General features: G+C 34.6%; 1 protein-coding gene across 1 annotated transcript; it reads left to right on the forward strand.

Moving 5' to 3' along the window:
- The first annotated feature begins 6,759 nt into the window (after positions 1 to 6,759).
- LOC107955629 (chlorophyll a-b binding protein 151, chloroplastic-like) lies at positions 6,760 to 8,309 on the forward strand. The gene is made up of 2 exons (XM_016891428.2): positions 6,760 to 7,204; positions 7,467 to 8,309. Exons 1-2 carry the CDS (start codon positions 7,059 to 7,061, stop codon positions 8,116 to 8,118), a joined length of 798 nt encoding a protein of 265 aa, XP_016746917.1. The 5' UTR covers positions 6,760 to 7,058; the 3' UTR covers positions 8,119 to 8,309.
- The last annotated feature ends 4,885 nt before the right edge of the window (positions 8,310 to 13,194 follow it).

A 13,194-nucleotide genomic window follows, 5' to 3' on the forward strand; every position in this document is an offset into this window, starting at 1 on the left:
TCCTCCTTACTAGATGCATAACAAATGGATATTGGTTTATCCCACATATATTACACTACCCAATTCATTTTCTTACCTAATTTGTTCATATTCTCTTAATAAAATTCATCTTAATCTACCAATTTCATTTACGACTATATCTCATAGCATTTTGATCATACATATGTATTTTTATAACTAAAGTGAACATGCAGTATAATTATTTTGATTCATATAAATACTAGTTGTCCTAGATATTTTCTTCATATGTATTTTAAATTGAGCATCCCACAGATAAGAGTCAAGATACAGATTCACCTTAAACTCATCAGGATTGCAGCTTGGAGTTCCAAAACTCAAACATCCCTTTTGAACTAGCAACAACAACTATTTAAAGAACATGGAACCGCCATTAAAACCCATTTACAAACAAATGACTAGCATCTTAATTATAAATGACCCCCATGCAGAGTTTCTTAATTATAACTTATTGTTCATAAGTTTTTTGATACTCTTATTCTTTCAAAGACTTAACATGTAGAGCTATCAGGCTTACCCAAAGGTGGAACATCCACTCATTAATTCAAAATCAGCAGCTTTCGAAGAAGAAAATTATAAATTCTAAGAGGAAGAACCAAAAAGTAGTATTAAAGGAAGAAAAATTGTCCCAACTAATCATTCTCACAATATATATCCAGTTTCCCCTTAATGGAACTTGACAAGTGTCAATTGTATCCAGAGTTTGTCCTAATAAATGACCTACAAAGCTTAAGAGGAATATAAATGAGGATTATGTACAAATATTATTTGACTAGTCAATTTAGTTGGCTCCCAACCAAATCACGTTGCAAAACCCAACTAGCACAATACTTAAGCAAACTAGGCGTACTATACATTTGGTAGTAACTCTTACCGGACTTACTCTTTGCTTGACACATTATTTTCTTAAATAGTAGGATAACTTGAGATAGAAGCTTTAATTACTTAAACGATGGGTATCTTTAATTACTTACACGACGGGTACATTAACCCAAATTCTTATTTGCCAAAAAACTTTAAATAGGCAGACTATTCTATGCCAATCAGGCATCTTCACATCTACACGCCTTCAAATCGAGTCTATCAGATTTGGGGTGTGACATATTTAATTGGAAAATTAATTAATTAAAATTAATTTAATAAAATATTTATTTTAGAAACGTGTATTGGGTTGGATTAAATTATAAAGTGTTGGATTAAAAGTCTATGAAGCACATATAATTGGACTCCATATAAGAGAGGCCCAAAACTCCTTTCAATAAGTATGAGGGGCGACAACCCTAGTATAATTAACTAGTTCTAGTCACCCCTCTCTCTTAATTAAACTAGGAGACCGGATTTTATATTAAATAAGTATTTTTTGTATTCTACTGAATCAACTAAGGTTCCTCTATCTCTCCCTATAAATAGATGAAATTGGTAAAGATAATGTTAAATATGACTCCTATTTTCAGTCAAATTTGAGAAATGATCTTTTAGTTAAACTCTATTTATTTGTTTCAATCAAACACTGATTAGTTTAGATTATTTTATTATTACTTGACCTATGAATTTAGCCTATAAATAGGCTCTTTTACAACCTTAGAAAATACACCCATTAGATATTAGAACTCATAATACATTTAGAGAATTTTGTGTTTATGTTTTGAGGGTTCTTTGTTTTCAGGTTTTCGAGGTTTAGTTTTATCTCCATCTTTTATACTCTTCATTCTTTTACCATTATAGTAAAATTATCTTTGCCCGTGGTTTTTTATCCTCTTTGGAGGGGTTTTTCCATGTTAAATTTGTGTGTTCGATTTCTCAATTTATTTCACTATTTTTTTACTTGTTACTTAATCGGGTCGATCCTAACAAGTGGTATCAGAGCTAGTTCAATTTTCATAGATTAGTCCATTCAGATATGACATCAACAAGGTTTGAAATTGAGAAGTTCAATGGTGAGACAAATTTCAATCTGTGGCAAGTTCGGATGATGGCAATTCTAGTTCAAACCAGCTTGAAAAAGGTTGTTACTGAGAAAAAGCCTGAGAATCTAAATCAAACAGAATGGGAAGAGCTTGATGAAAAGGCTTTGTCTGCAATCCACTTGTGCCTCGCGAATACGGTATTGCAACAGGTATTTATGGAGAAAACCTCATCCGCATTGTGGAAAAGGTTAGAAACTCTTTATGCGACTAAGTCTTTGGCTAACCGTTTAGTTTTGAAACACGTCTATTTACGTTTCACATGAATGAAGGTAAGCTTCTTAAAGATCACATCAATCAATTCATTACTCTTTTAAATGATTTAAAGAATGTTGAGGTTTATATTGACAATAAAGATCAGGTTATGCTATTATTGTGCTCTTTACCCTCTTCATACAAGTCTTTCAGGGAGACCCTGATTTATGGTAGAGACAAACTCTCGTTCGAATATGTGAAGGGTCATTTGTTGAGTAGAGACAAACTTGACAATGAGTTTCATTTGGATAGCAAGAAAGATAGGCAAGCTTCCGTTTTGGTAGCATTAAAGAAACGAGACAAAAGGAGTTGCTATTGTAAAAAGTTAGGTCAGGTCAAAGCAAATTGTTATAAACTGTGAAATAAAAGAGCTGTTGAGAGTGACGAGGAAGATGTAGCTAGTGCTTATTTGGCCGATGAAAAAGATGATGATTTCTTGTTAGTGTCAACAAGTGATAACTTCAAGCTCACGTCCGAGTGGATCTTAGATTTGGGATGTTCTTTCCACATGTGTCACAATAGAGAATGGTTCTCCACATACAGTTCGGTTGAAGGTGGAGTTGTGCGTATGGGAAACGATACATCTAGTAAGGTAATTGGTATTGGTACTGTTAAAATTAGGATACACGATGGGATGATTATGACACTCTCAAATGTCTGGTATGTACCTGATTTACGAAAGAATCTCATCTCATTGAGTATTTTAGACTTGAAAGGATGCAGAATCAACATCAAGTCGAGTGGTATTAATGTATCTCGTGGAGCTCTCGTTTTGTTAAAAGGTAAAATAATCGGCAGTCTTTATATTCTAGAAGGTTCTATAGTGACCGGTGAAATCGGACGTCCCTCGTCCATTATGGAGTCGAATTCAACTCGTTTGGAGTAGAGGTAACTTGGTCATAGTAGGGAAAAAGGTATGACCGTTTCATTGAAGAGAGGTTCTCTTTTGGATGCAGGTTTTGAAAAGTTTGTGCACTGTGTTCATGAAAATCTGACTCGGGTTAGTTTTGATTTGGTAGTGTACAAGTCGAAAGAAGTCTTCCAGTTTCTAAGCACAAATTCAACTCAGTTTACTCCTTGCATAGTTCAAGATATGCTCGTGGCAGGCTTTGGCAAAGATGGCGTTGTGGAAATATGAGTCAAAGTGGAGATTTTTTAAATATGACTCCTATTTTCAGTCAAATTTGAGAAATAATCTTTCAGTTAAACTCTGTTTATTTGTTTCAATCAAACATTGATTAGTTTAAATTATTTTATTATTATTTGACCTATGAATTTAGCCTATAAATAGGCTCTTTTACAACCTTAGAAAATACACCCATTAGATATTAGAACTCATAACACATTTAGAGAATTTTGTGCTTACGTTTTGAGGGTTCTTTATTTTCGGGTTTTCGGGGTTTAGTTTTATCTCCATCTTTTGTGCTCTTCATTCTTTTGCAATTATAATAAAATTATCTTTGCACGTGGTTTTTTATCCTCTTTGGAGGGGTTTTGCCACGTTAAATTTGTGTGTTCAATTTCTCAATTTATTTCAATTTCTCAATTTATTCCGCTATTTTTTTTACTTGTTGCTTAATCGGGTCGATCCTAACAGATAAAAATACAAGTTATAAACAACTTTCAAATATTGTTATTCTACTAGAAAAGAGTTAGAATTTATTTCTAAGTATAAATTCTATTTTCCAGAAATAACAACTATTTTTTTTTTTTTACTTTCAGTTTCTATAAGCGAGATTTACTTTCCTGCTCAAAGTAAAAAAAAAAATTGTTTTTAGTTCTATGTTTGATTTATAATTGTTGGAGCCCACACTAGAAACAATTTGTGGTACGAGAAATAGTGGAGAAGGTTGTTCAATTGAAAGTCTGGAACGTCAAAGATCCGTCTCACTTAAAGCAGAGGTAATTTTTGGAAAAAAAAATTAGTGTTATGAGTATTACAAACCAACTCGATTTTTAATTTTATTTTTTCGTTATACAAGAAAACTATTCCGAATCGAATATTTTTCAACATTTACATGCATTAGAGTTTTGATATCGTATATGGCTCAAGTGTGCAATTCTTGTTTTTTTTGGAGGAATACCTAGTGTGTTTGAAATGTCATCCATGTATCCAAATTTCTTTTTCCATGTTCGATCAATTAGGGCAACATTTAAATGGCAATTTTTAAAGTGGTGTGACAAATGAAATTTTATATGACTGGTGTGGTTTGATGGAAGCTTAATTCGAAATGTGACATTAAGATATATATGAATTGATGATTATTGTTTATATGATTTATATGTTATGAAGTGTTAACATATTTGTTGTTTTGAGCATGTTTGAATTGCTTGAAAGGATTTATATATAAATTGTTAGTATGCCTATTGTCTATTGTTTATTAAGCATGTATGGTGTATTTGGATTTCGAGTGCACAATTAAGCTTTTGAGAAAAAGTTGAGCGTGCAGATTTTTTCCATGCGCGGGTTACAAGGAGATTGGAGGTTGATTTCCATATTTGTGCAGCAACAATATAAGGAGTTCTCAACGAGTCTACTTAATTTGTAAAGACTTTTGGCTTTTTAGTAATCTATGGCATGTACTTGTCTAATTACGCTTTAATCAATTGGAATTTTTATTTGGAATTTTTAGTTTTTTCTTTTTTTTTAAATCTTTTGGCATATTGATATTTGTACGGACACATTATAGTGACTTTTGGTACTAATTTTTATGTGATTTCTAATGATATATTTGAAATAGCAAGTCTTTTTTTACTAGCGTGACTAAAATTTGATTTGATATGTTTCTAGGCATGAATTTATATGTTATGGTGATGTTTTAGTATGTCTAACTTCCTGAATGTATTAGGTAACATGTTTAGGATATTTAAAGGCATGATTGCATGACATTTTTTTTTACTACATTTTGTAAGCTTAAGTCTCGAGATAAGATAAACATGTTTCAAGAGGTGAAACATTACTTAAACTGTACATTTTTAAGTGCATGTTTGAAGATATAGAGAGCTAAGTCTCGGCACATACAAGCAAGTCTCAAAATATTAGGATTTGTCTTGATACTTTGGCCTCGGTATTGAGACCTGACTCCTCATTTGATTAATTTTGGCCCTAGAACTTTGTAATAAGGTCATTTGAGCTTGATTTTCACTAATATTGATATGTAATCATCCAAATTGTTGTGTAACATGTTTTTAACTCAAATTTATATGCATTTTGACTTTAAGTTTGATTGTTTGAGTTGCTTCAGCAATGTATGTGATGCTATATATTCAGTCGTCTTTACAGATCAAATGTAGAGTGTTTCATGTATTTTTAATAATTGTATTAAATTTATAAAAATGAAATCATTAAAAATAGAATAATTTAGGTTATAGAAAACTAAACAAATCCTAAAAAAAAAAATTCATAAACTAAGGTGATACTATTTTAGTACAAACATTATAGGGATGCTAATCATTCTTTACCCATAATCATTTTTTTAGGATTTTCCTTAAATTAGTTCTAAAATAAATCATACCTAACGTAATTAATTAGTGAAGACTCTAGCTATAATTTCCATGTCTAACTTATTAGAAATAACCAACATCTATTCGTAACACTAGCTTATACAAATTGTAAAATTTTAAAAATGAAACTTGTAATTATCGTATTGTCTATCATAACTTACTAATTTGTTATAAATTAGTAATGACTATTTTATCTATCATTTACTACAATATTATTAATATATCACTACAATCTATATAATTATTTGTTACTATATTAAGTATCTAATAAATATTTTACAAATTTAAGGGTCTTAGTAAAGGATTATTTAGGACGTTAAGTGAATTGTGCTTTAACATGTAAATTAAAATAATTTCATAACTTAAAATTATAATTAAAATATCATATTACAAAAAATAGATATTAGTAAATAGAGAAGTTACTTATTTTTTTATTAATAGATTATATAATTTATATAGGTCTAATTATGAAATTTATTATTACGTTGTCAATAATTTAATTTAATTTTATAAAAATTTTAGTTATAATTCTACTTTGATAAACACCTTTTAATTAAAAAAATGTAATGTAGACATGATTGTGAGCCACCCTATTAAGTTATCATAATTTCAAACTCAAATATGTATTAATAGTTGTATCCTAAAAGATGATTATGTTTTTAAGTGTACAACTTTTAAAAGTTATATATAAATTTTCTATTAGATATAAATTTATTATAGTTTTATCTATAAATTAGTAAATTTTATTAAAAAATCAATCTAAAAGGTTTAAAATTTAATTACTTAATTAACCAACTTTATTTTTTTTTGGTATATTTAGTTCATTTATATTTAAATAAATTAATAAAATTATTATGCCAAACTCTATTCTTACATATTTATTAATTTAAATCTAAATAAAAAATATATATGTATATATATTTAAATTGAATAATTTTGTTTATTTTAACCTTTTAAAAGATATTTTTATTATTCACTAATAGTTGCTTATATCTATACGGATGATACAAGAGATACTAGAACATGAGAATTATTAGCAGAGTTAAGTGGCTATATATGTGGCTTTAGCTTCACCACCAAAAACATCAACAAGATTTTTCCAAATCCACGAGGCATAAAATCAACCTATACAACTCTCCAAAAAATCCAATTGCAAATCCACACCAATGCAGCAACCAATAGACTGCTGCTGACATGTACATTTCCTGATCCACAACATCTTCTCATTTCCATTATAACCCCTTCTCTCCTCCAAACCAAAATAGACTACAATAACCATCGGCAAACAAACCAAGTCAACCTAAAGCCTTAGGCACCATGGCAACCTCTGCTATCCAACAATCTACTTTTGTTGGCCAGACCGCTTTGAAGCAGTCCAATGAGCTCTTACGCAAAGTCGGAGCTTTCAATCGTGGTCGTGTTACCATGCGCAGAACTGTGAAAAATGCCCCTACTAGCATCTGGTATACTTTTGTTACTACTTCCTAGTACTAACTAGTAGCATTTTGTTATAAGGATCTTTTCAGTCTAATCATTGATGGTTAACCCAAATATTGTGAAACAACGGACTGTAAAAAATTCAATTTGTACAGTACATTCTAGCAGCAATCTGCCTTATTTTAAGCCATACATTTAAAGAGAAATAACATGTACAAGCGAAATCATGCAACTGAACTATATTTCTGCTTTTTGATCTGATTACCTACGGTTTGGTTTTAAAAACAGGTATGGCCCTGACCGCCCAAAGTACTTGGGTCCATTCTCAGACCAAATCCCATCATACCTGACAGGTGAATTCCCTGGTGACTATGGGTGGGACACTGCTGGGTTATCAGCTGACCCTGAGACATTTGCTAAGAACCGTGAGCTTGAAGTGATCCACTGCAGATGGGCAATGCTTGGTGCCCTTGGTTGTGTCTTCCCTGAAATTCTTTCAAAGAATGGAGTTAAGTTCGGAGAGGCAGTTTGGTTCAAAGCTGGATCTCAAATATTCTCCGAGGGCGGCCTTGACTATCTTGGCAACCCAAACCTTATCCATGCTCAGAGCATTCTTGCAATCTGGGCATGCCAAGTTGTGCTCATGGGATTTGTTGAAGGATACAGAGTTGGTGGGGGACCACTTGGTGAAGGACTGGACCCAATTTACCCAGGTGGTGCTTTCGACCCACTTGGACTGGCTGATGATCCTGATGCGTTCGCAGAATTGAAGGTTAAGGAGATCAAGAATGGCCGCCTTGCAATGTTCTCCATGTTTGGATTCTTTGTCCAGGCTATTGTCACAGGAAAGGGTCCCATTGAGAACCTCTTTGACCACCTTGCCGATCCGGTGGCCAACAATGCATGGGCTTATGCCACTAACTTTGTCCCCGGAAAATGAACTTAGATTATAGGTACGTCTCTGAAAGCTGTAACATTAATTACTATGTAGTGTCTGTTGCTGTGTACTGATGTAATTCACTGCTAGTCTTTTGAGCTGTTGTATCATTAAAGCCATATCCTTTTTCCCTGAAATAGCACCTTTCTTGAAATGAGATGAGATCATAAATCAAATGTTTTATTTTGTAGTAAGAGGCTGCTTCAGTTTGTTGATATAAATAAAGCGCAAGAAACATATCTAGCCATTTCTATAAACCCTCAAAAGTGATGACAAAACACAACCTGAAGACCTTAAAGTTATCATGGGGGTCTTCCCTTTCAGTCCTGTTGAAAGATGGCAATAATACCAGCCAACATCTGAGGTAATCACCAAAAATATTTGCAAGAACACAATCCATCTTTAAAATGATGAAACCGGCTATTATCTCTAACAATAATCTCACGACTATAGATTTTAGAAAGCAGTTTAGTGACGGAATGGCAATCACTACAAACACGAAGGTTCTTCATGATGCGAATGGGACATCCAGCTTCAGTGTTGATGAGACCAAAGGCAATAGCCAACCTCTCACTATGGTTTTCCAATTCTGCTTCTTTCTCTTCCTCCTCTTCGATATACAACAACACTTGGCTTGTGTCAGGAACATGTCCTGCCAATTTCAACTTCTCTCCCATCTCAGCCAATTTGGAATAAATTTCTTTTGTTTCCGGATGTGATTTATCTCCCACAATAAAGTTATTAACCACACATTTATGCTCTATTGAACTGCAGCCGGGATCTTTTCTTAATCCTCTCTTCTTCATCATTTCTCTTACCTCAGAAACTTTCTCCCACTCACCTGCTAGATCATACATATTAGAAAGGACAACATAACCACCAGTAGTCTCTGAGCCAATTCAATCAAATGTTGAGCAGCATATTCACCTATTTTTGTGTTTCTATGGTTCCTAGCACCACTAAGCAATGTCATCCAGATTACTTTGTTTGTCTCATGGGCATTTCTTCAATGATATCTTTTGCTTCTTCAAGACAACCAGCTCGGCATAATATGTCCACCAAACATTCATAATGTTCTATAGTAGGTTTAATTCCATATTCATTTATCATCGTATTAAAATATTTGTGACCATCGTTAATCAATCCAACATGACTACAAGCATTAAGCACACCAACAAAAGTTATAGCATTAGGCTTCACATCAATTCTGCGCATTTCAAGAAATAGCTTCAGAGCATGGTCAGCCATGCCATGAGTACTCAAGCCTACGATTATAGCAGTCCAATGCCCCAGCTTTTTGTGGCTTATTGTCCAAAAAACAGTTACCGCACTATCAATATATGTTTTAATATTATCAATACTAGAACAAATTAATTCGAGACTATAACTTGTCTTTTCTTAATACATACATAGTGTACGAGCCAGAACCGCACCTTTTCCAGCAATGGATGACCAGACTTGAGGGTGCAAGGTGAACGAACACTCTTTTCCGATAGTGGTTGGGTACCATAAAGCCGTGGCAATGGGCTCAATGTTTCAATGACGGGTTTCGATGTAATCATATGACCACCAACTTGGTAGAGGCAGTTAACTCCGTATTGAAGAACACACAATATCTTCCGATTTTATTTGTGTTCTCGGCTATGTTCTACAGGTTGGCTACCTTGATGCCAAGAATGGGGCTGAAACAAGTCAACCAGATTAATGCGGGACACGTGTTTGTCGAAGATGCCAGGGATGCAATGGATGCGAACAATTGGAGGGCGAGGTCGATAAATATAGAAACATATTCACAACAGTCTAAAACATTTCAAGTTACAGAGACCACCGATCGTTGACCTGATATCCCATCTAGGTCCTAGGAGTTGATTTCTGAAACAAACGGTGCGATTGTGAGAGGTTCCAAACACTTCATTGTCCTTGTGTGCATGTCATGACAGTCTGTGCTCGCGACTCGTTCAATGTTGAATAGTTTATCGCTGAGGTGTATACTCTCGAGCGCATGTTGCATGTTTGGGAAAACGAGTTCCCCATCCTACTTGATTTGTCTATATGTGAGGTGCCTACAACTACTTTTGAGCTTGTCCTGGACAAGAGGTAGCGTAGTAATCCGAAAGGTTATCCGCAATCAACCAGAATCCATAATAAAATGGACATTAGGGAGAAAACCAATGGAAAGCTTTGTGGCCTGTGTAGATTAGCTGGGCATAATCGGAGTAAATGCTTACAACGAACCTACCATATAGGTCAATCATCACAATCAGTTGGAAATTGAGCCAATGTACTCCACTGCATCTAATTTATATTACAATGTTTGTAATTTTGCATTTATATTATAAAGTTTGTATTTTTTTCATTTATATTACCAAATATATATTTTTGCATGTATATAAGTCGATAATTTATACCTTAGACCATCTCATTTAAATTTAGTACCAAAAAACCTGAAAGTTAAGTAAAAAATGAGTTTAAATGCCCAAATTTTACTACAATTAAATACATACAAACTTGATCATTGAAATGACAAAAACCCTAAAAATTGATAGTTTGATGGTGTGGTCCTAGGGGTAAATTGTTGTGGTGGTTGGGTTCACGTTGAGGGTGCTCGCGGTGATCAATGTAGTCCTCACCCAAACCTGGGGGTGTGTTAAAAATAGTGGAAAAATCGTATGCCCCAAACGTTTGTTTGGGAGGAGCAGAGTATTGCAGTGGTAAGGGCTGAAGATATCAAACGTCATCGATGATATCGAATCAGGTATATTAGAACTGGATCCGAGAAACCCTGAATGATATCAGTAACCTGATGAGCCCGGAAAATAGTCATCGACCCCTAGGTCTAGATGATAAGAACTATCCCCAGACCGTGTATGAGACCTCGGGGGTTTGGGCGTTGGCTCGGGTTCGGACGAAGGCTCTGGCTCGAGTACAGGAGACAAATGTGGAAGGGGATGGGCGGGTTGCCCAAGCCGTGGTATGTGTAGGCGAACTACAGTCGATTGCCCACTAAATAAATAGGGTTTTCCCTTCTTGGAGTACCATAGTATGTATTGTAATGAGGGCTGCAAATCAAATGAAAGATCCATCTGAGGTCTCCACCCTAACCAGTTGTTCCACACTGCAATATATTGTTGATGCACTACTGCCCAATTATTTCCCTATTTTTCCCTCTTATTAATCCTGTGAATCTTCCCCAATTGCACTGGCGGTACCGAGATATACTATATGCATCTGAACTATCAGAATACTCGATCCCCATTATACCATTCCACTATCTAGAAATTGATAATGGCTGCGTTAATACACCATAGGTGTGAATGGATGTGGGCAAATGAGGGAATCACAGCCATAATTTGCAGGAAGGAATAAGACATCCAGATGAACTGCACAATTAATAACATGGTTATATTAACATGGTTAGAGTAAGATATATAAAGTAATTACATGTCACGAATATTGGAATAGCTTACCCTTTCCCTAACATGTGTTTCAATCATCAGACGATATATTGGAACCATGTATGTCCTCCCGATACCCAGATTAGTACTCCATCTACGAAAACAAAAACTTGTTAAAATAGTATCATTAGAAAAAAATGTCAAATAATTGTTATAATTGGACAAATTGTGTCACCTATTCACGAGTGGAAATACATATGCTTGGTGACTAATCGATGCTGAGAATGACATCCGGTAAACCACCCAAGACTGCAGCAATATGAGGCATCCGCCTATGTCCGTGACAAAAGGATTTGTCGCCCGATAAAGCTCGCGATATAGCATAGCTAGTACTATAGAACCCTAACTATATGAACGGAGGTTTTGCAAATCAATTAACAGGGGCAAGCACATCAAATAGACCTTGTTGTTGTTTGCATCTAGCATGAGTACACCCCCTATAATGTGTATAATGTATGCTCAAGTGACGCACATCACTTCTCGCTCAGTGGCATTAATCGGTAAATTCTCGAAATTGGCCTTCAGCTATGAAAACCTCAAACCCAAAAAATTTAACTTAACATCACCGAGCGAGACTCCCAGTAGGTTATAGCAAAGGGTGGCTGGCTCAAGGATCGTGTAACACCCCGTACCCGAGACCGTTGCTGGAGTTGGACACGAGGGGTTCACAGACTAAGTTCGCTTACTATTGCAGTCCATTTTAAAATTTTTCCAGGCAGTCGGCTAACTGCGTCACTGTCACCTTAAAAATCATATATTGAGTTTCACAACTCGAAAATCAGTTTCGTGATTTTTCCCTGAAACTAGACTCATATGCCCATCTACATATTTTTTTCTAGAATTTTTGGTCGGGCCAATTAATACAGTTTATTAGTCAAAGTCTCCCATGTTACAGGGATCGACTACACTGACCTTTGCGCATTACGACTTGGATATCTCCCTGCACAGAGCTTCAATACTGATGCCATTTGTTTCTATAGAAACTAGACTCAGAGAGGAATCTATACATATATGGCATGACTCCTAATTATCTCTGGTTAATTTGTAATGAATTTCCAAATTCGGAACAGGGAGTCCAGAACCCGTTCTGGCCCTGTCACACGAGAACCTGAATATCTCTTAACATACTGTCCATATGATCGTTTCGTTACTTTCCTATGAAAATAGATTCATTAAGGTTCGTTTAAATAATTTATTCATTATTTAATTCCAATCCTACTATTTTTAGTGATTTTCCAAATCTACATCACTGCTGCTGCCAGCATCTGCCTTTAAGGTAGACTTTACCTACTTCATAGTTTCCATGATTCAACTAGCCCTTTTAGCATAAATAGCACAAATTATGATAGTGATTAACCATTCCATACCAAATGATTATAACATTATGCTCAAACATGTATAAGCCATTTTCGCATGGCTATATACATTAACCAAAATATTCCTCTGCCACTAGTCTATTTTATACATGCCATAAGATAATCCAAAACATAGCAGTACCAAACAGTGGATAGTGATAGTGTGACTAGTTGCTGACGATCCCCGAGCCTGTAGCTTCGCAATGAGATCTATAAAACAGAGGAAACAGAGTAAACGGAGTAAGCATTACAATGCTTAGTAAGTTTTA

The sequence above is a fragment of the Gossypium hirsutum genome, chromosome A07 (assembly GCF_007990345.1).
Source record: "Gossypium hirsutum isolate 1008001.06 chromosome A07, Gossypium_hirsutum_v2.1, whole genome shotgun sequence".
NCBI lineage: Eukaryota > Viridiplantae > Streptophyta > Magnoliopsida > Malvales > Malvaceae > Gossypium > Gossypium hirsutum.

What these genes read in the sequence shown, in the direction of transcription:
- LOC107955629 (XM_016891428.2), top strand. Translation starts at nt 7,059, where the DNA reads ATGGCAACCTCTGCTATCCAACAATCTACTTTTGTTGGCCAGACCGCT. An exon ending in AATGCCCCTACTAGCATCTG is followed by an intron (nt 7,205 to 7,466) that starts GTATACTTTTGT and finishes TTTTAAAAACAG; the next exon opens with GTATGGCCCTGACCGCCCAA.